This window comes from Plectropomus leopardus, chromosome 22 (genome assembly GCF_026936395.1).
Source record: "Plectropomus leopardus strain MGB_pleo_1.0 chromosome 22, ASM2693639v1, whole genome shotgun sequence".
Classification (NCBI taxonomy): Eukaryota; Metazoa; Chordata; class Actinopteri; order Perciformes; family Serranidae; genus Plectropomus; species Plectropomus leopardus.
Window position 1 is genome coordinate 3333539 of NC_142197.1, and position 23925 is coordinate 3357463.

Consider the following 23925-nt stretch of genomic DNA (forward strand, 5'->3'; position numbering starts at 1 on the left):
TACATTGTACAGTCTGTTTATGTTACAGCATGAATCAGTTAGACTGGAAAAGGTGATGAGGCACTGTGTAAATGTTTGAAGTTAAGAAAACAACCAGAGAGGGACCCATAAAAATAAAAATAATATGTTAATATATAACGAAATAAATGGGATGGCCTAAGGGTTAAAACATAATATAAAAAATACAGTTTAGTAAGTAAAACTATGGTTATAAATGCAATTAAATAACTGCACTGTTTCACCTTGGACGTAAGGAAATTTTAATGGATTTTTTCACCTTTTTCTTGACCAATTTACTGATTAACCCCTTTAAACCTGAGCAAATCTGTGTTATTTCTTTCAAAAACATGGGAGGAAGGCAATGAGCAACTTAACAAGGAATGAACCAAAAATGAGCAACAATTAAATAAGTTTTGGATGAGGTGACTGGAGCCGGGCACTGCTTCACTGGAATTTTCCATTTTTTTCTGACTTTTTCTAGGCCAAACAAGTAAATAATTAACATGGGAGGAAGGCAATGAGCAACTTAACAAGAAATGACCCAAAATTTAGCAACAAGTTAGTTAAAAGCTCGAAAAAAAAACTACCTAAAAAATTAGTACAACAAATAAATAACTAAATAACCAATTAAATAGTAATAAAAAAAGAAAAATAAGTAAAAAACAAGTAAAAACAACAACAAACAAGGAAAAGACTGGGATAAAGTACTAAAAAAAATATTGTGTAACATATTCATTACATGCATAACTCATTCTTTGAGTTTGGATCTGTTGAAAACCTCTGCTTGAATTAAAGGTCACAGCAAACGTCTGGTAAACACCGCGTGAACCAGCTGAACACTGAGCTGCAGAGAAAAAGGGGAAATGTGAGCGTGAAGGATTAGTCAGCGCCGTCAGGAGGAAACCGGCTCCTGCAGGGAGACTCTGATCTGTGTGACGTCTTCACGTTAAATCCTTTCATCCAACCCGCTGCGTGTCGTCACTTCAAACTGTCAGACACTTACAGAAGATAACATCTCGTCACATGACTCAATAATTCATCCGTTCAACCTGCACACATGACAGGTGACACGGAGAGAGTCACACGGTTTACAGTTAGAGCGGAAACTCTTTCATTCAGACAAGAAAACACATTTTCTCATCACAGTCGGTGCAAACTTTAAGTAAAAGCTATGAAAAATAAATAAGGGATAATGCAGAACACACTTAGTCATTTTACAGTTTCAAAAGTTAAGAATTCAATAGTAGGAACAGTGCAAATATCAGGAGGGGTCCAGGTATTGTAATTATTTAAGAACTGGCTTCAAGGGGTTTTACCATTTTTTTGCCTTTGGCCTCTTAAAAATAAAGAATTATGTTTCACCTCTTGTCAAAAGCTGCATATTATGATGGAGGATTAGGTTAAAAAAAAAGGATTTTGAGCATGAAGTCATAATATTATGAGAAAAAAGTCGTAATATTCTAAGAAAAAAGTCGTAATGTTATCAGATTAAACTTGTAGTATTGCGTAAATAAAGTTGTAGTTTTACGAGAAAAAAAGTCGTAATTTTATGAGAATAAAAGTCGTCATTTTACCAAAAAAAAGTCCTAAATGTTTTGCATGTTTTATTTATCATGCAGGACTGCAACTAAAGATTATTTTCATAGATTATTTTCTTTATTAATTGCTTCGTTGTTTTGTGTTTGACATATCAGAAAATGGTGAAAAATGTGAAGTGTTTTCTGACTGGTCATTGAGAAAGTTCGAGAGGTTCTTTAGGTAGCTCTTGTTGTAATTTAGGAGCTTGAAATGGTCATTCAGGAGGTTCTGTAACATAATTTTTAATATAAAATTATTATAAACATGGTTTTTGGGTCATTTCCCTTTTTTGCGTATATTTTTTAATAATTGTCTCCTTTTTTAAAACTTATTTTGACATAATTTTCTTGTAATTTGGTGCACGTTTTTTAATTGGCTTGAGAAGTTTCAGTTTATATTTAAGTGAATATGTTTCAGTGACATATTTATAATACTGACAGACGCTTGACTCTTGGCGTGTGACATTAAAACCGTTAACCTCTTTGTGTCCGTCAACGCTGTAAGTTCCTGTTCATCCGTCCTTCAGTTCATCCTTTCGTCCGGGTCAGCGGAGCTCTGAGCGCCGCTCAGCTCCCACCGACTCTTATATAACCGCCGTGAAAACACAGCAGCCTGAACATGGATCATGATATTTCTGCCAGCACGGATAGATTTTTGGGTGATTCAGCTCACTTTCATCAGACGATGAGTGATAGTGCGCCGGGCCTCATAACACAGTTGATGTATTTTTAAAATGGGATACGCGGCTATAAATAGAGCGGGACTTTTGTGAACGTCTCCGAGGCTGCTGCAGAACTCGACTTCACTCTGGAAAAACAGAGAAGAGCAGACAAAAGTACGAAATTTGAGCGCATTTTGAATAAAACAAAAGCCAAAATACATATAGGTATATATAAATAGGGAGAAGTGATTGTCGTAAATATTATATCTGTTGGTGCAAATTTGATCCACGCAATCTTTGACAAGCACAAAGCCTCATGATTCTGTTGATATAAATCGTTTTATAATCCCCGAATCACAGTGACAACTTTTTATTTTTGTGCAGGCGTCACCTTTAGAGTCCAAAAAAACAAAAATCTTGTGAGTTTTTTGTCCCACAAATGTTTTTATTCTTGTGAAAAATCCATAAAACCTCAGTTTTCACTTTTAAATTCAGTCTTTACTCTGTTTTTTTTCTTTTTTTAAATGTATGGATTTTTCTCTCTATTGTTTTGGGGTACTGTTATCCAATACGAAACTTTTTTCTCTTGTTGAGTAAGCTAACAAACCCTCGCTGTAACATCTGTGGTTTTTGGCACGGCAAAGCAAGTTTTCCCTAAAAAAAAATTACTACCAAAATCAGTTTTTTTGTTTGTTTTTGTGAGCAGTTGCAGGATGCAGATTTGTTGATTAATTATCAAAGTGTCTATTTTACAGCTCTGATGATCTGTATTATTCCAGATTACCACGTTAGAGTTTCAAAATTGCTTCATTTTTTTGGGTATTATCACCACGTCTGGATCAGGAGTTACACAGCTCTGTGGCCAGACGTCAGGAAAAAAAATGTCGGCATTGTATATTTCTGCAAACTGAGGATACTTCACATTTTTACGTTATTTTGTAACAGATATATTGAAATTTAGGGTTTCAACAACACTAATGTGTGGTTAGATTTAGACATAAAAACACTTACGGTTAAGAAAAGATCACGCTTTGGCTTAACCCTTTGAACTTCAGAAATCAGAATCTGTGTAAAAATCTCGTAAGAGCACGCTGAGTTTCGGTCTTCCTCTGGCAGCGACGGTGTTTTATTGCCGTTCAGATGTGATGTTCAGAGACGGCTGCAGCTTTCTGGAAGCTTCTGCTGCTCTGTTAGCCAGCAGGTCGTGTTCACCGACTCACCTCCGTCCAAAAAGATCTTTAATGCCGGAGTCGGACTGGACGGAGGCCAGAGGTCGTTGCCTCTCCACAGGCAGAGCTGCGGCTGGCAGGCGGCCCGAACACGGAGCCGTTGAGTTGTGTGAAATGTGAACAGCTTCGCCGCAGCAGCCTGTTCGATGGAGAGTTTTAACGGGGTCAGTAGAGCCAAAAAGGATGTCAGTGATGTCATCAGAAATGTACAATAAAATTTGATGTTTCTTGGAGAAAACAGAAAGTTTGGTGCTGATGGTGGATGCAAGTTTAAATCTTAACACCTGGACTGACATCAGCCTTTTCCTCACATGCAGACCTCTGAAACCTGAGAAAATAGGTTACATTTCTGTCAAAAACAGGGAAAAAAAAACATAATAAGCAACTTCAAGTCAAGAAATGTCGCCTTTTACATCATTTTTTTGCAGTACAAGGGGGTGATCTGAAAACTAGCTGGGGGGCATTATTAGATTTTATAAAATAAAATGAAAAATAACAATAATAGAAAAAATAAAAATATACCAAACAAAAGTCCAGAAAACTATATATTTAATTATATATTTAATTTTTTTGTTACAGAAAAAAGAAGAATGTAAATGGCTTAGCACTTTAGGTAATTTTCTCTCTCTCTTTTTTTTTTTTAAACTTTTCTCTCTTTTATTTTATTTTTTTTTAAATAAATTTAATGGTATTTGTTTTTACTATTTTTTGTTAAGTTTAAGAAATTAAGCCCCTTTTGTCATGTTTGAAAGGGTTGACTTCTGTGCTTCTTTTTATTATATATTTAAAATTATGTCACAGAAAAAAAAAGAAAAAAATATTTTCAGCACTTTATTGAGGTCATTTTTTTCTTTATTATTATTATTTTTAAAATAAATATTAATAACAATAATTTCTTGCTATTTTTTGGGCCTTTCTTGTTAAGTTACTTATCGCCCTGTTCCCATGTTTTTGAAAGAAATGAAGCTTATCTTTGTTCAGGTTTTAAAGAGTTCACTGCAGCGTGTTTTGTCCGTATGTAATCTCAGGTGTTTTCTCAATAAAACCAAAGCTCAAGCAGATCAAAGCAAACGAGATTAATTCTCACACTCCCACTCCAAACCTTAATTAAATTTCTGCCTGCCAAATTAAATCAAATGCCAATACACCGTGTTTCTATTACAGAGCTCCTTGTATCTGGAAAAAGAAGAACTGAACTTTCAATATATGCATCTTATTTCCTTTCATGCAAAGTAGAAATGAAGTAAGTTATAAAAGTCTGATTCTTTGTGCTCGTCTCGTCACTCTGAGCTGCTGTTGGCACGACTGACAGTAAAAAGTTCAGTCTGACAAAGTTAATTAACCCCGACACGGTGCAGCCAATCCTGGTGAAGGAATCACGGTCTGGACGAAGTTTAGTCTCTGATGGACGCCGCGTACATTTAACGCTCAGGAAGGGCAGTTTAATTTTGGTCACTGGACAAAATCCAAAAATAACATTTGACGATATTATAATCAAGTAGACTCAGAGAAAACTGGACTTCTGCAGCTCCTCTTGACTGGTTTTTCAAGCCAAAATCTAGTCCGTGACGAGAAGGAGGTTTCTAAGATTGTTGCAAATTTTTTGGGTTTCAGGACATTTGTAGGATTTTATGACCCTTCGAGGATTCTAGGACTTTTATAGGATTATAGGACATTTCCAGGATTTTAGGACATTTGCAGGATTTTAGGATGTTTATAGGATTTTAGGAGGTTTCTAGGATTTTAGGATGTTTCTAGGGTTTTAGGACATTTGCAGGATTATAGGACATTTCCAGGATTTTAGGACATTTCTAGGATTTGAGGACATGTTTAGGCTTTTCTAGGATCTTTAGGACGTTTTCCTTCCACAGCGGCGTGAAGCGAGGCAAAGAGATGGTAAAGTTTTTTTAATGTTAGCAGCTGATTTTGGTGTCGTTGATGGTTTGATAAACAGAGCGAGGCGAGGAGAAAATGAGCTGAGTGAAACTCTCCGGTGAATTAAGATGAAATAAATGCATGTATGGGTCTGTTGGGAGGGTCGTTGTCTCTGGTCTTCAGGCCTGAGGGAAGCAGCTGCTCTAACAGGAAGTTCAACTTCATGCCATGTCATCTTCTGCCTGGTTGCCTAGCAACAGTTGCCAGGTACCAGGCAGGTGCCTCAGTCTGTAGTACGGTAGCAGAGAACCCCCGAGGTGATGGAGAGGGCAGGCGGTCGACACCATCGGAGTGACGCCGATCGGCTCTTTCATGGCGTTCTGGTCATTTTTCAAAATAAAAGACAAAGAGTGAGTGTAATAATCCAGCGGCAGAGTGTGAATAATTTATCAGCCGTTTTATTGGCCATAAAAACAGAGAGAAATTACCTCAGATGTGAACAAAAACCAGGCGAGAATAATGGAGTGACACATTTTAATAAACCTGACCACAAAACACACCGCCGGGTGTTACCGCAGCGACTTCACACGTCGTTTTTAGAGCTCTCAGGGGAAAATCCACTTCCTGTGAGGTTTTTTCAGACATCAAACACACAAACCGACTGTTTCTGAACAGCATGTTTATGTGTGGATTTAATTCTAGTGTTTTAGATGAATAATCTTTGTCTTTGTGTGTAATTTTTGTATCATATTATGTTTACATTTTTATGTTTTCTGAACTAATTCGGGCTTTTTGTCCTCCCTCTTCTTCCCTACTTGTTTTTTTCATATGAATAGATAATTTGACATTTTTTATTTCAGAAATAAGTGCCATTGTTGGGATTTACGGATCTTTTGGGATTGTTTTGATTTTGGTTTACATCATTATCTTGAATGATTTCAGGGGAAAATAAATAATACTTTAGGTATTACAGTTTTTAAATCTGGGATTAATTAAAGATTAAATTATTGCATTGTAGATTATCTGCACAGTTTGGGGCCTTTGGTTATTATTTTTATTTATTTATTTATTTGCTCTTTTTTGTTTTTTGCTGTTTTTATTTTATTCCTCATCTATTTCTTTTGTTTTTTGCGTCTTATCTTGTTTATTTTACCTAAATTTTGTCTTGCTTGAGTTTGTCAAAGCACTTCTTAAACTTATTTTTTCGAAAAAGGAAAGAATGAACAATTTAAAAAAAAAACCTGATGATGATATAAACAAATGTTTTGAAGAGGGATCCATTTTATTGAGTTGTGAAGTAGATATATTATTAAATTTATAGTCATATTTAGAGCTTAATAATAATAATAATAATTAAAGGAGGAGGTGTAGATATTTTGATTGCTGTCAGGTTGTTGCCTGATGGTTTCCGCAGTCGGAGCCTCTGATGTTGGTTATTTTAAACGCTGCAGTGGTATTTTATTGTGTGTTTGTGTGTTTCTGCAGGATGTTTTAAGGATGACCGCATCGTGTTTTGGACCTGGATGTTCTCCACGTATTTCATGGAGAAGTTTGCTCCTCGACAGGACGACATGCTGTTCTACGTCCGCAGGAAACTCGCCTACGTCAGCGCCGACAACACCGAGGGAAAAAAGGTGAGCGATTTATGAAAAAATTCATTAAAGTGTTTCTCCTAGAGCCAAAATGATTTGTCTGTGAGTGGATCAACAGAAAATCAATCTGCAACAATTATAATAACAACTGATCAGCTCATTTATTGTTTTCTAATTATTTTTCAGGCCTCAAAGAGGCCTCACTTGTTTTTTTTGTAAATTTTAATCCCTGAATACATTAACAAAAACCTTTAACAACTCCTTAATATGTAATAATCCATTTGTGTTTACATTCATTAACCAGGATTGAGATGAAGCTCTGAACATGATCCTCAATTTAAAGAGGAAAATTAATTAACCCAGTTTTGCATGTTACAAACTGCTTAAACCATGAAAATAATCCATTAAACTCCGTAAGACATTATAATCCATTTATTAACCCCAAATTTAGGTTTTTTCCAAATGATTCTCAAAAATAAAACATTTCTAATCGAATAATAATAATAATAATAATCATATGTAATATGTAATATCACCAATAATCTTTAAACAAAAAAATGTGACAGCATTTTGAGGTTTTAGCTTCAGATTCTCATCAGTCTGGTTTATGAGGATTCTCTGATGTTTGTGACTCAAAAACACCAAAAACAAACTCCCAGTTTAACCGAAACGTCGCCTGAACACAGAGATAACACATGCGCGTATTAACTCAGAGCAGAGATTTCAGACTCACAGGTGTTTCTGTTATTTTGTCCACCCCATTCATAACAGAAACACCCATAAAACAAAAAATTAAACGTTATAACCTTTATGAAGGCGGATTTAGAGCTGCATTACTTTAAGCTCGCTGGACCTAATAAACACGTCAACACGTAAAGAAAGAAATCCCCAAAAACTCCAGTCACCCGGCTCTGAGACCTGACAGGAATAATGTTGTTTTTGGTCGTCAGTTTGACGTTTCTCTCTTCTTCCTGTCATGTTGAAAGCAGTTGAAATGACAAAAAGCTCAAATTTAATAACACTGAATGAGACAAAAAGCTCCCACAGCAGCCGTCAATTTTCCCATCAGCCAAAGCTTTCAGCAGATTCTCTTTTTTTAAACTCCAATTTTATTTAACTATACTCACTTTACACAAACTAAACTTCACCAAATACTCTTTATACATCATCAGGGTGTCTGTAAAATACTACTTAAATTTATTATTGAAATTATTCCTATTTTAAGTAAGTATTTCTTTATTTTTATTTCAATTTTTTTGTGTGCTCTCAAATGAATATTAATTAAACTGGTGGTTTATGATTAATATTTAAAGAAAGAGCTCTTATCTGTTTATGCACATGAACTCTTAGATATATAATAAATATATATAAATAAGAAATTATATATATATTTCAACAACTAATGTTAGTTAATGTAATGAATATAAATCTGTAAATAAAATTAAATTTTAGGTTACTATTTGTTGCATGAATTTTCTGACCATTAAAATCGTTCTGAGGTTCTTTACAGACCAATAATAACATTAAAGTATCTTTATATATATTGTGTATGTTATAAACACATGAATAGTACAGAGCAGAGTCTACAGACGTCTCTGCTTCTTCTTCTTCTCCTCTTTTATAATTAAATTTCACTCGTCTGGACTCGCCGTCTGCCTTTTGTAGTTTGTCCCACATCCCGCTCCGTCCCCGGTTACCATGGTTACACTTCATTGCTCTGCGTCCAGGTCGGGTTAACGGCTCCCATCATCTCATCTGACTGCAGCTCGGACACAACCTGCATCACAAACACCAGAGTGTGTGTCTGTGTGTGTTTCCGTGTCCTTCTGAGGACCAGTGAGGAGTCACAGTGAGGAGTCACAGTGAGGAGTCACAGTGAGGAGTCACAGCGAGGAGTCACAGGGAGGAGTCGCAGTGAGGAGTCACAGCGAGGAGTCACAGGGAGGAGTCACAGTGAGGAGTCACAGTGAGGAGTCACAGGAGTGAGTCACAGTGAGGAGTCACAGTGAGGAGTCACAGGGAGGAGTCGCAGTGAGGAGTCACAGCGAGGAGTCACAGGGAGGAGTCGCAGTGAGGAGTCACAGTGAGGAGTCACAGTGAGGAGTCACAGTTTGTAGTCGCAGCGAGGAGTCACAGTGAGGAGTGGCAGTGAGGAGTCACAGTCAGTGAAAAAAGAAAGAAAAAAAAGTTTAAACAAAAGTAAAATAAAAAATATATAAATATGAAATATTAATAATGCTAATAAAATATAATAATAATAATAATAATAATAAATATTTTAGGAAATTTTAGGATGTTTCTCGGATCTAAGGACATTTTTAGGATTTTAGTACATTTCTGGGATTTAGTGTGTTTATGGGATTATAGAACATTTCTTGGATTTTAGGATGTTTTGAGGACTTTAGGACATATCTAGGAGTTTAGGACATTAGAGTCGGGAGTGTGGGGGATCCTCCACTGGCACTTTTATGATAAACAATCTCTATTTTGACTCTATTTTAATGCAGTCTGGCACGTTATGTATACTAAAAGTACAAAAACAATGTCCAGTGTGAAACAATTTGTTTTATTTGTGAATTACGAAGTTGTTGCGGGGCCACCTGGCACTTCACTGGGGGCCCTAATGGAGCATCACCGTGGTATCCCAACAAAAATCATCTTACTCTTGGACATGAACGCCCAGAACTGGCGGTTAAAGGGTGTACTGGGACTGAGCGTTGGACTAAATATGTAGAAACTGAAATCTTCTGATGTTCTGGTTTGCTTATGTAGGTCATATAGAGGCATCGGTGTTAAACTGAGGCTGTTAAAAACTCGTCTGTAATGTTTGAGGCTCAGTCTTTGCGGTTTCTAATAATTATCCCCACACACACTGTGTGTGTCGTAGCTCTACTTGATGTTCAGTCGTCTTTTCGCTCATCTCTATTTAAACACACCCCGATCATATAAATGCTCGCTGCAGCCGCTCTGCAGGGAGATACGAGGTCTCCACACGCCAGCACTCATATCACTCACACGCCATGTAGAGCACAGGCAGCCGTCGCCATGGTTACGCTGTGAAACGTGAAGGCGCTGGGAAATACCCCCCGTTCATGGAGGCGACCGAACGACGTGTCTCGAACAACAAAAGCAGACAGACACTTTATATAACATTTACATAACGCTCTTTGTTTTCTGACGTCACCAAAAACATGAACGCGTTTTATTAAAAGCAGAAGATTCAGTTTAAACTGATTTTATGTTTTTATTTTGAACCTGTTTCACAGAAACAAAATAAATACAATAAAATAGGCTTCTGATGTGCAGATAAGCATGAAAAGAAATGAAAGTCCAGTTTGGTGCCACATGACGTTTTGGAAACGTCTCTGTGGCTCGTGCAGACGGTTGCACTTCCTTCAGCCGTGGTCAAGTTTCGCTGCCCAAGCTCACTTTGTTCTTTATTTCGCCTGCAGAACGTAATTCAAAATAACTGACCTTTTCGTAATTACTTTGCAAAACTCACAACTCGAGACGGTTGTGATTGCAGAGTTAGTCGTGTGAGGGTTAAAAACACAATTTTATTAAGCCAAAATACTGCATAAATGCAGTTTTATAGGATTTACAAATGTAAGTAAAACTAAAAAAAAAAGAAATATATGAATATTTATTTATGGATGCAAAACACACACATACTGTATCTATAAAATTTAGGTAAATAAATGGACATCATGAAAAAAGAGAGTGATAAATTATAAAGTGATTTGATCAATTTAAAGCTGATTTGATTAAAACTGTTGTGATATGATGATGACATTTCATCATTTATCTAACATTCATCACTCAACACGGAATGACCATTTATTTAATAATTCAATATACTTTATTTAAAAATAATAATGATAAAATAGTATAAAAATGAATATAATTTAATCCTTGATTCACTTTATTTATTTTTACATTAGGGAAGGAGTGACGTGTGCATACATGTATTGATATATATCTGTTTCTGCTTTATATGGATATATGTAGGCATGTGTATATATGTGTATATATGTATATATATCAAAGGTCTGAATATTTATTCAAATAAGAGATTTTTTTATTTTTCATAAATTGGCACACATTTCTAAAAACACGTCTTTGCTTGATTATTATTGGACATTTTGTGTAAAAAAAAAAAAAAAAAAATGAGATGAAAGAGAAAGCATGAAGTGCCCCTCAGACAGAGTGATATTTCATTTTCGATGTTGTCATAGCAACAAATCAATAAAGCCGGATCCCCGTCACATAAAGGACTCTGAACTACCTGCTGCAGCTCGTCCTTTATGTCTCTGTCCTTTTGATGTCAAACCGACGTGACAGAACGTCTCCAGAGTCCTGGTTCCTCTGAACACCTGAACTGAGGCTGACCTGCTCATATGAACACACACACTCTGGGGTATATGTGTGTGTGTGTGTGTGTGTGTGATGAATGATGAAGTGTGTCACCTGTGTGTGTTGCAGGTGGAAGTGGAGGTTTACAGGAGAGACTCAAAGAAGCTGCCGGGCCTCGGGGACCCCGACATCGACTGGGAGGAGAGCGTCTACCTGAACCTCATCCTGCAGAAGGTGAACAACACCTGAACAACAAGTAGATCTGCTAATGTCGTTATATCTCATAAAAACACTCTCTCATTATTTCATCACTCATCTTATCAGGATCCTCCAAACACTGATTTTCAAATCAGGGCCACAATGTGGTGCCAACAGAACAAATTGGAGTGAAGATTAGAGAAAATGCTGAAATAAATAATTAGAAAATAAAATAAAAATTTAACAATAATAAAAATACTTTTGCAATCGTGCTTGCTGGCACCTCGCTTGACCTGATGAGCAGACCAACAGGCCGGCTGACAAAACTGCAAAAACATCAGAAGAACTCATGGTCAAATAAAACTCGCAAGCATGAGGCTACATAAAATAAATAAAATAAAAAAATAAAACATAAAATGAAAAATTAAAATAAAATAAAGAAATAATGAAATAAAAGTTCAAGGAAAAAAATCGCTTTCTGTCTTGAGACCCGCTTAAATTAGTTTAGAAAATAATTTAATTTAATTAACTATGCTCAGGTTAAATAATGTTGTTTTTTTTTTTTTTAAACAAAAAAAAATCTTAAACTGCAGTTTTTGATGTAATGCTGGACGGTATAATGTTAAAAGCCAAGAAAAAAATAGTGGTTAGATAAGCGCACAGTAAGTTTTCATTTAAGTAGAAAAACAAAGATGGCAAGAGAAAAAAATGCAAAAAACAAGACAGAAAAGTCAGAAATTTCTTTTTTTTAATAAAAAAATATTTTAGTGATATTTGTAACAGCAATAATAAATTACTCTCTATAATTATCTTGCAGTTGGACTACGTGGTGACGTGTGCGGTCTGCACACGCTCAGACGCAGGAGATATCCACATCCACAAGAAGAAATGTCAGGTATGAAACCGCAGCGCTCTGCAGCCGCTCACACACTCTGCAGCCTCTCACACACTCTGCAGCCGCTCACACACTCTGCAGACGCTCACACACTCTGCAGCCTCTCACACACTCTGCAGACGCTCACACACTCTGCAGGCGCCACACGCTCTGCAGCTGCTTACACACTCTGCAGACGCTCACACACTCTGCAGCCTCTCACTCACTCTGCAGCCTCTCACACACTCTGCAGCCGCCCACACACTCTGCAGCCACTCACACACTCTGCAGACGCTCACACACTCTGCAGACGCTTAAACACTCTGCAGACGCTCACACGCTCTGCAGACGCTTAAACACTCTGCAGACGCTCACACACTCTGCAGATGCTCACACTCTGTAGACACTCACACACTCTGCAGCTGCTCACACACTCTGCAGCCGCTCACACGCTCTGCAGACGCTCACACACTCCGCAGCCGCTCACACACTCTGCAGATGCTCACACACTCTGCAGATGCTCACACACTCTGCAGACGCTCACACACTCTGCAGACGCTCACACACTCTGCAGACGCTCACACACTCTGCAGCCTCTCACACACTCTGCAGCCTCTCACACACTCTGCAGCCGCTCACACACTCTGCAGACGCTCACACACTCTGCAGCCGCCCACACACTCTGCAGCCTCTCACACACTCTGAAGCTGCTTACACACTCTGCAGCCTCTCACACACTCTGCAGCCGCTCACACACTCTGCAGACGCTCACACACTCTGCAGACGCTCACACACTCTGAAGCTGCTTACACACTCTGCAGCCTCTCACACACTCTGCAGCCGCTCACACACTCTGCAGACGCTCACACACTCTGCAGCCTCTCACACACTCTGCAGCCTCTCACACACTCTGAAGTTGCTCACACACTCTGCAGCCGCTCACACACTCTGCAGACGCTCACACACTCTGCAGACGCTCACACACTCGGCAGACACTCACACACTCTGCAGACGCTCACACACTCTGCAGACGCTCACACACTCTGTCTGCTCGCTCCACGAGTGTCCATCTTTAATCACTCTGGTGTTTTCACAGGAAGTGTTTGCGTCTCCCAGCAAACACGCCATGGACAGCAAAGGAGAGGAGTCCAAGATGAGCTACCCGAACATCTTCTTCATGATCGACAACTTCGAGGAGGTAACTGACACTAAAAAGTCATCGATATGAATGTGAAAACTTTATCCTGTGTGGGCACAGTTTTACCTGCATGAACTCTGCAAAATAGTGGTAGTATAAACGTTATTTTTTACAGCTCGTTTTTCCTCTCGGCGGTCGGACCCCACAGCAGCTGAAAGTGTCCAGAGATCCCGTCGATCCCGTCGAGGCCGTCGGTGTAATGAAGCGTGACTCGATGCTTTTTCACTCCATTTAAAAACCGGCTCCTGCACTAACACCTGCTTTTATTGGTCGACTGCAGGCGAAAACAGCAGATTTCTCTCCCGGGAGGAAATCAGTGAGCGAGGAGAAAAGTGCTGACTGTGTATTCAGCCAAACAACAAACTCTGGTTCTCAAAGTGTCCTCACAAACATAGAAAGACGGGGGGGGGGGGATTTGGGAGCTGCTGGCAGCTTTGTTTATGGGGACTTTTGGGGTGCTGTGTGGCAGAATGGGTGCAGGTGTAAAATCTGATTATTGTTCGTGCAGGTGTTCAGCGACATGACGGTGGGCGAGGGCGAGATGGTGTGTGTGGAGCTGGTGGCGAGCGACAAGAGTAACACCTTCCAGGGCGTCATCTTCCAGGGCTCCATCCGCTACGAGGCCCTGAAGAAGGTCTACGACAACCGGGTGAGAGCTGAATCCCAACCTGCTGTTTTTTTAACGTGTTCACATTTTTGCTAATGTTTGAACTCAAAGTTCCTCATCCAAGGCGATTAAAAACAAATTTAACAAACAGTTTATTTTCTTTTTTTGAAGGTTCTGTGTGAAACTTTTAGAAAACTCTTTGCTGTTATCGACGCTGTTGGTCTTTAGCCAAACTAAAACCAAATTTGATCTATTTCTTTCAAAAACATGAGAGAAAGACAGTGAGCAACAAAAGATATAAATTTCCCAAAAATCATCAAGAAATTCATAAAAAAATACAAGATCATTACCTGAAAATTGGTTTACAAAAATAAAATAAAATAAAACAAAACAAAATTTTATAAAATAAAAAGAAATAAAGTGACCTGGAAAAAGTTCTTTAAAATTCTGTAACATCATTTTAAATATGTAATTATTGTGATTTTTTTATTCTTTGCTGGCAATTTTGTCCAAAACCTGCATTTATTTCCTCAGTTCGAGATATAAGATCAGATAAAACCCAAAGGAAATTATTGTGCCAGAGATCGCTCAAAAGCACAGAAATTTTAGAAAACCTTTTTGCTTTTATTTACTCAGTTGGTCTTTAACTCTTTGAAACCAAATTTACTTAATTTTTTTCAAAAACATACAAAGAGGGCAATGAGCAACAAAAGGAGAAATTAACTAAAATTAGCAAGAAACTTATTTTAAAAAGTATAAGAAATTAATGGGAAAAAAAGTTTAATAAAAAGAAAAAAATATATATTTTTAAAGGAAATTACCTGGAAAAGCTGCTTAAAAATAATAATTCTGTAACATAATTTTAAATATGTAATTATGATTGTTATAAATATTTTTTTCCTTTAGATTTTTACTTTTCCTTAGACATTGACCCACAGCTTTAAAAAAAAAAAAAAAAAAATTCTAGATCTACTTATTTCTTGCATTGTATTTATTGTTTCTTTTTATATTTTTTTGGTCTTGTTTTATATCTTGTGCACATTGTTTTTAGCTTAATTACAGTTTTTTTATTGTAAAGCATGTTGTAGCTTTGAGGAAGAAGAAAATACTGTAGTAAAAAAAAACCTGTATAATGTATGTGTTTATCATTATCATGTTTTCCTGCATATTGACGCTCGTCGGTGTGTTTGTGCGGCAGGTGAGCGTTGCGGCGAAGATGGCCCAGCGGATGTCTTTCGGCTTCTACAAGTACAACAACATGGAGTTTGTGAGGATGAAGGGTCCGCAGGGCAAAGGTCACGCCGAGATGGCCGTCAGCCGGGTGCCGACAGGCGACACCTCCCCCTGCGGCACCGAGGAGGACCAGGTGTCGCCCATGCACGAGAGGGTGAGCAAAACAAGCGCACACATACAAACACAGACGGAGAGCAAATATTACACTCAAGTACTGCAGTTTAGAAATACAAGAGCTTTATTATACTTCCAGCCCAGTCAGAAGGAAATATTTTTACTGTATTACATTTATTTATTTAGTTTTAGTTACTTTTATATCCAGATTATTAATACAAAATATAACAAATAATAAAGTGTTAGTATAGGTTAAAGTACTCAGCAGTAAATCAGTAAACTCATTAAAATGAGCTCCACCTGACAAACACGTACAAGAAGAAATAAATCATTAAATATCTCCAAGAAGAATCATGAAAATATTAAAGCTCGCTCTGCTTTCATGAAGTTTTGTTTTTGCAGTGTCTAATTTATCAAACACAAACGTTTCCATCGGGTTTGTAGACTTTTATTTATTTTTTTCACCTTCCTCTCAGGGCTTCCATAGCTATAAGAAACTATGAAAAAATACCTGAAATCAAATCAACAACTTTGTGATCCTTTTCTGTAAAAATGAAGGAAAACAGACATAAATATCAAACTCATTTTTCTTTCAAACATTTCTCGGTGTTTGCAGACTTTAATTTTGTAGGATTCATTAGAAAAAGGCTGAAATTCCAGTTTTTGTTCCTTTTTAATCAAATCTGAGGTTGTTGAAAGCATCTTAAACCCGACAAATACTCTGAATTCACAAAGCAGGAACTCCAAACTTCCCATTTTGTCAACGTACGAGTTGTTTTGGAGTTTGAGTTCACTTCCTGTCCGTGTGCGGCCGCCGAGACACAGAACAGAAAACAGCAGAAAGCTTCAGCTCAGTCGACTGTCAGCCGCACGAAGCTTCAGCGAGCTGCGCACAAAGACACGAAATCAGGCCGCGATCAATAATAAATGCTGCTGGATGGATTCTGCATCATTTAACAGTCTGTCCCCCAGATGTGTCTCACAGACGTCTGACGGAGCCTCAGAGGTCACGAAGAAATGACACTTTGATTTATTTATAGTCCAAAACAGAGAGAGAAGAAAATATTCACCAAAACTGAGAAACGGATGAAGTGGATTTAAACTTTCAGCTGATAAAAGAAGGAAAACTGCAGTAAACTGTTCGTCAGTGTATTTTTATTCTGATATCTGATGTTTTTGGATTTATATTCTTGCTTCATTGATGTCAGTGATAATAATAATAATAATAATAATAATAATAATAATAATAATAATAATAATAATAAAAACATGGGGGAACAAAAACTAAACAAAGTTATCGGCCCAAAATGTCACAATCCATGCTTCTCTCTTTTTTCCCCCATTTATTATTATTGTTATTATAATTTTAATTAGTTTTAATTGCAAGACAAACGACGACACTGACAAAACAAAACTAACACCAACATTAAATAATAAGTGAAAACAGGTCAGTATTTCTAACAGGCTCGAGGACGTCGATATGATCAAAACCTCAGGAGGCGATTTTTATTTATTCATTTTTTATTATTTATTTATTTCATTTTTTTTTTATTTTACATAAAACATTGACGGCAACTTGCTGTAGATGATGTTGAAAGTTTCGGTGTCGGTGGTACACATGCTCAAATATTTCACTTCCGTAAGAGCAGCAATAATACTGTAAAAAATACTCAACAAAGTATAATTAATGCAACAAAAGTAAAGGCGATACATATTTTTCTTCTGGTTTCTAAAGTGTATTTCATGATTCTCGTCTTCCTCCAGGTGACGTCCTTCAGCACACCTCCGACTCCGGAGAGGAACCGTCCCTCCTTCTTCTCTCCGTCTCTGAGACGTAAAGTGCCCCGAAACCGAATCGCAGAGATGAAGAAGTCTCACTCCGCCAACGACAGCGAGGAGTTCTTCAGGGAGGAGGAGGACGAAGGTACGAGCTCAGACACGCCGGCGTTTCATTAGCGGACAAAAGGATGCAGTGATTTATGTGTCGCTCTTTTATTTTACTTTCTTGCACAGAGAGAAGAACGCGTTTAAAACACAAACAGAGAAAGTCAGGAAATAACCGGATAAATACGTCGAGACATAAAACCATAAATAATGTTTCAACGGTCAATAAAAAGAGCTGAACATGTAATTTTATAACATATTTAACAAAAAAAACAAGTGACATTATTTTCAAAGATCCTAAAACGTGTACTAATCAGGACCAAATAATCAAAACTAAAATAATAATATATGTGTAGTAAATGATCCTTTAATCATGCATTGCATTTTAAAAATAAGTTTATTTCTGCCTCTATGACGTTTCCTGTGCACAGTTTACTAAACTCACATTTTCCTACAAATATTTCCTTGAGTTTGCAAACTTTTATTTTGAATGTTTTGTTTCATGTTTCAAGTTTTGATTCTTCTTGTTTTTCAAAAATTAGTTTAAAATGAAACGTGAGTTTGTATTTAAAGGTTTTTTAACTGGTATTTTTTCAGCATTAGTAAAAGAATTTAGGTCAAATGTTTGTTTTAAATACATCCAAAGTTTAATAATTAGTGTTAGTGTGATGATGAAGCTGTGTGTGTGTGTGTGTGTGTGTGTGTGTGTGTGTGTGTGTGTGTGTGTGTGTGTGTGTGTGTGTGTGTGTGTGTGTGTGTGTGTGTGTGTGTGTGTGTGTGTGTGTGTGTGTGTGTTTCAGATCTTCACACCACCTCTAACCTGCGCTCTCGCTCTCTGTCGGGGACCGGTCGCTCTCTGGTCGGCTCCTGGCTCAAACTCAACCGAGCTGAAGACTACTTCCTGCTCTACTCACACCTGACCTACGTCACTCTGCCGCTGCACCGCATCACCACAGGTCAGACACACACACACACACACACACACACACACACACACACACTCACACTCTCTCTCCTCTTCCGCTAAATGCACATTACTGTTTTCAAAACCCCCATTGCTTCATGAAACTAGTCTCACAGAGCCCGACCTCTCTCCAAACTTCGTTTTACTGCTGTGCGTAAAATAAGAACGACCTCTGAGCGAGCAGCAGCCCGCACGCTGAAACGTCTTTTAATGTTTCATGTTTTTTAATGTTTCGCGTTTTATTTTTGCCGAGATTTTGCTGTTTCAAATGTTCAACCAAAACAAATATCCTTGTTGTTCTGATCATCTGATGGTTTGTTTATCATGTTCTGTTTTCTTCTAGTTTCAGTAAACAAACCTAAATCACTCATTTGATTCTTCATATATTTTAAGTGCACGGTGGATTTAATAGTCATTTTTTAAACAAAGTTTCAAAAACAAAATTGCAGTACGTCCTCGATCCTGCTACATCTTTAAAGTTGAGGGGTGAGTTCATAAAAATCAGCAGCAGCTATGAAAATTGAATCCGGTTGCTGCTGATGGCATCATACAATTCCTGCAGTGCATTTTTTGAATTTGCATCAGAGTCTTTTTGTCCTGTCGGCTCTGAACAAGCTCCGCCCATCCAGTGCAACAGCTTGATCCGGGATGTTAGGGGTTAACCATGTCTCTGTGAAGACGTGAGCAGATGCTGAGTGAGCCTCAGTCGCAGCTCGTCCGCTTTATTCTCCTGCGACTGCGACTTGGTGGAGGAGCAGCTCTCGGTCCAGGTCGGGTCAGCCTCGCCCTGATGCCGGCTCTCCTCCCTCTCTTCGTCTTTCAGTTTCGTTTCTCCCGTCTGGTCTGACTGGCCGTTTGTGTGGATCTTCTCACAGTCTGCCGCATTCAGTCCAAACTCCACACAGCTTTTCCAGATTTTGATAAGTAGCAGCAGCAGAAGGGGCCATAAAGTTAAAAAAAAAGACGTCCACAAGCGCTGCCGTCGTCTTAGCGAGAAAGACAGAAAGACGTATGATGTCACACAAAAGCAATCAAACCTGCAACATTATGGTTCGATGACGATGCGCCTCAGCCAACCGGACGCTCCTGACTCGAGTCTTTACCAGTCAGTGGTTCATCTGGTGTGTGTGTGTGTGTGTGTGTGTGTGTGTGTGTGTGTGTGTGTGTGTGTGTGTGTGTGTGTGTGTGTGTGTGTGTGTGTGTGTGTGTGTGTGTGTGTGTGTGTGTCAGACATCCTGGAGGTGAGGCAGAAGCCCATCCTGATGACATAGCAGAGCTGGACTCCCTCAGAGCATCACTACCAAGTGCCTCCTGCATCAGGCCACTGAGACCACAGCAGCGCCCCCCGGTGTCCAGAACCCAGACCGACACCCAAACACCCGGAGGCCCGGCGGAGGAGACCACGACAAACCAGCCATTCAGGAAGTGCCTCTTCTTCTTTTCAGTTCCTGCTGTGTCCCCGGGTCGTCTCCACGGAAACGGGCCCGGCGTCGGGAATCACATGACCTCAGTGTGAAAAAGGCATTGGCTGAACTCTGACCAGGAAGTGAAGAATGTGCGTTTTTTTTTTCTTGTAAATATCCTGCTGCTTTACTCACTGAGACGCCTCGACTCAAAGGTCCTGCTTTTAACGACACGTTCGGTTTCTGTTACACTCGTCTTTTTTTCTGTTTTGAATATCTACGACGACTGAAAAGTGTTTTTGTCCGACAGGAAACGGGAAGTTTCAGACGCAGTGTCGGCTCAGTTTGAGGTCACAGCGGGGTCAAATCATCACCTCATGTTTATTTTTACGGTTACGACAAAACAAGTCGCTCAACTAACACTTAATCTCATCAGACATCTGTCTCGATTAATAATTTAGTCAAAAATATATAAAAACAAACAGAAGTGCTCAACAATAAGAAGCACATGAGACCCTCAACCAGCAGTTATTCTACTTTTAATGATTTTCAGCGTATTACTTTTCTTTTTCTCACCTGACTGATAAATTCATTATCAAATATGGAATTAAGGTGAACCAGAGTTTGTATTTTGGGACCATAAACAGGATTTAAAAATCACAAAACCACATTAAAGTTCACAGCAGCAGTTAGGTCTGATTTTGAAATTAAAATGACTTAGATAAAGAAAAATAAAACTTTGATTTTACTTGAAAAAATCTAGATGAGGATATATAAATATGGATTATGCGCCCCAACCACAGCGTTAAAGTTCACAGCAACAAGTAGGTGTAATATTAAGATTAGAGTTACTTAAATCAGTAAAAATAAACGTGAAAAATAACATTAAAGCTAAAATAATTCACAATATCAGAATAAATATAATATTACAAGTAAAAGGTAAGTAGTTGTAATTTTGACTTGGCTCTTGAAAAATAATGTTCTTTTTTTTTAAAATATTTATATTTTTTGAATTTGACAGTGAATGAAGGTGAATCAGTCGGAAACATTTTGAGAACATAAACGGGATTTAATCACCACGTATTAAAATTCACAGCAGCAATTTGACAGAATATAATTATTATAATTACTTAAATAAATAAAATTGGAAAAATAAAAACTGGGTTTTATTTTAAAAATTATTTGATTTAATGGTAAAGCAAAAATAATTCACAGTAAGTAAAAAAAAAACACTTTATTCTGAAAAAAATCTGAAAATTGTAACTTTACTCTTGAATTATTCTGAGGACTTTAATTTATTAAACTGATTTTTCTCCTAATTTTCTAATTTATATTCAATGATTTTCTGTCACTCAACTAATTGAAAGTCTTTAGTGTTAAATTCTCAGATTTATTTATTATTTTTTCACTAAAAGGCCCCAAAATCTTGCAGCTGTGAACTGGATTTAATAACCACACAAATATCACCACCAGCAACAATTAGATACCACATATATGAAATTATATATGATACGTATGATGAATTTAAAAAAAGAAAATGGCCGTTTAAAGGTTGATGACTTTGCTTAAAATTACTTAAAATACAATAATTATTAAAATCTCTCTAATCAACTAATATATTCAGCTTTGAGGGTGAGTTTTTGTAATAATTTCTATTATTCTGTAAATCACAGATCTGTGAAATCAACAGTTTTAAATGTGTACAGCAACAAATTATTATTATTATTATTATTATTATTATCACTGTTATGCAAAGTGCAAATGTAAAAATATGTCGGGCGTCATGGAGTAAAAATGAATTCCTGCACAGTTTACGGATTTGATTTAATATCGTGATACGCCTCCTCGTCTCTTGAAGAGGGCAACGAAAAAATTTGGATAAACGAAGAGTTTTTTTTTTTCGGTAAAACGTCGAAAATAAAAAGTTAAACACGAGCTCAGTTCAGTTTGTATTCGTGTCATATTAAAGGTTCGTTACGCTTATTTTACGTTACTATCGATGATACAAAGTTCTTACTTTTATTTGCATTTCGATTCGGATGTTTTTGAATCTAAAAATCTCCGAACTCAAACTCCTGATGGACCCCGAGCCGGCAGACCACATCTGTATTTTGTGCGATGAAACAAACTGTCGTCGACTTTTCACCGAGTTGAAAAGAATCACAGAAACCCAGCTTTGACTTTTTAACTTTTGTTTTAAAAAAACTGCGACTCACAAACTGGAAGTGACTTGAAAAACCCGAAGAAACAACGGAGAGACGATTTTAAAGGGAAACTGGATCAGAGAAACTGAAGGCCGCGTCCTGACGGGATCCAGATGTGTTTTTCAGTTTGTCGGTGTTGAAGTTTTTCTCCCTCTGTGCTCCCGAAGCCTTAAATCCGACTGTACGTGACTTTAATGTTTCTTCTTTCACTTCATGTCAAACATTCGAAACAACCAGCTGAGGCTTCCAAAGATCACTTATTATATCACATCCACAGAGAAAGTTTCCAAAAACGCCGAAATCTTCCAACACCATCAGAGCGGAAACAGAAAAAAGTCTCGGAAAATAACAAACGTCAGTCACGATTTTTTTTTGCTTGATAATGACTAAAATATTAATTCATTGCACAGTTTCATTAGTCAAGTCAATTAAAAAAAATAAGATTTAAAAAATAAAGTTGATGATCTTAATCTGAAATTAATCATAAAATATGGTTACAAACATTTTTTACAAAAATTTAAAATTACGCAAAAATGTAACAAAGTTGAACCAAAATTTACAAGATTTACAAACGTTCATCACAAGTTCTCAGAGTTCAAAGTCGTCCGACTTTAATTTATCGTTTTGTTTTTTTGTTTTTGTGCTTAATAATGACTTTAGAAATTAATTCTGTGCGCAGTTTCATTAGTCGAGTCAATTTAAAAAATATAATTAAAAAATAAAGTTGATCGTCTTAATCTCAAATGAATATCGTTAAAAATATTTTTGTAAAAATTCTGAATATAACAAAAATTTAAAATTACACACAAATGTAAATGTAAGTTGAACCTAAATTCAAATACTAGTAATTATTTCTCTAAATTTTGACTTTTATTCTTAAAATTAAAATTCTTAAAATTCTTAAAATGTTTTGATTTTTGAGTTTTAGTAGAAGTGAAACAGTAATGATATAAAAGTCTTCTGATTTGTCATAAAATTTAGCTTGTAATATTTTGATTTTTATAAAAAAAAAAAATAAATAAACGTTTTTTTTTTTTTTTTTATTAATTCTGACATTTTAATTCTCTCAGAAAATTAAAATCCTTTTTCTTAAAATTTGGAGCTTCAACAATAAATTTACATACTCTGGGAATTCGTGATGAAAATTTTATCACTGATTTTGGACACTTTTAAAAACATTTTTTAGAGAAAATAATCGTTATTATTATTATTATTATTATTATTATTATTATTATTATTATTATTCGTGAGTTTATAAAAATGTCCAAAATGAGTGAAAATCTCAAAGTAAGATTAACAAAAATATCTGCGTCTCCTTATCGATTTATTAAAATAAAAGTCGTCATCAGTCAGAAAATCCTTTCCTCTGATTTTGCCGAACATTTTGGCGTTTTTACGATTTAACGGTGAAACTGGACGTTTGAGGAGAACCGTAACGATCACAGGAGGAGTTCAGATAGCTGCTGTTGTTGTTGTTATTGATCAGTTATTATTCCTATAATCAGTGATTGATTTGCACTCAGAGACGAAGCCATCCTCGATCAAAGTGTTTTTCTCTGTGTCGTATTTAAACGGTGAAATATTCCACGGGGCACTTTTCCTGTCAGTGAGACGAGCCGCTCGCCTCCTCAGTGTTATTGATGACGTAGTTTGTAGTTTCTCCGGCTGAATGTATCCACGCTGATCAATAGCAAAGACTGCTTTAACTGAGAAACATTTGATATGAGCAAAACGACAGTTTGCACTGTAAAACGCTTTTAGAACCTTTTTGAAACGTTTGTTAAGAACTTTTTTGTTGAGTTTGACGCTCTTCATGGCTTTTGTACACAGACACAGTTAATGTGCATGTGCTCATCCTCCTTCTGTTGCTTAGTTTCCAAACTCTATGTACATTTTACTGTATTTATTTATTGAAATACACATTACCAGAAAAAATACTGCTTCTGTTTTTTTGTTGT

At 37.0% G+C, this 23925-nt stretch overlaps 1 protein-coding gene across 2 annotated transcripts in view; it reads left to right on the top strand.

The window, feature by feature from the left end:
* The window catches only part of kiaa0930, a 30668-nt gene extending 6764 nt beyond the window's left edge, over positions 1-23904 (top strand). For both annotated transcript variants that reach the window (XM_088072978.1, XM_088072979.1), the window contains 9 exons: positions 6829-6977; positions 11418-11522; positions 12304-12381; positions 13457-13558; positions 14067-14207; positions 15364-15552; positions 17277-17436; positions 18197-18352; positions 19591-23904. In XM_088072978.1, the coding sequence (XP_087929104.1) occupies positions 6829-6977; positions 11418-11522; positions 12304-12381; positions 13457-13558; positions 14067-14207; positions 15364-15552; positions 17277-17436; positions 18197-18352; positions 19591-19631 (1121 nt within the window). In that variant the 3' untranslated portion in view covers positions 19632-23904. The remainder of the gene's footprint in view (positions 1-6828; positions 6978-11417; positions 11523-12303; positions 12382-13456; positions 13559-14066; positions 14208-15363; positions 15553-17276; positions 17437-18196; positions 18353-19590) is intronic.
* Positions 23905-23925: the final 21 nt, after the last annotated feature.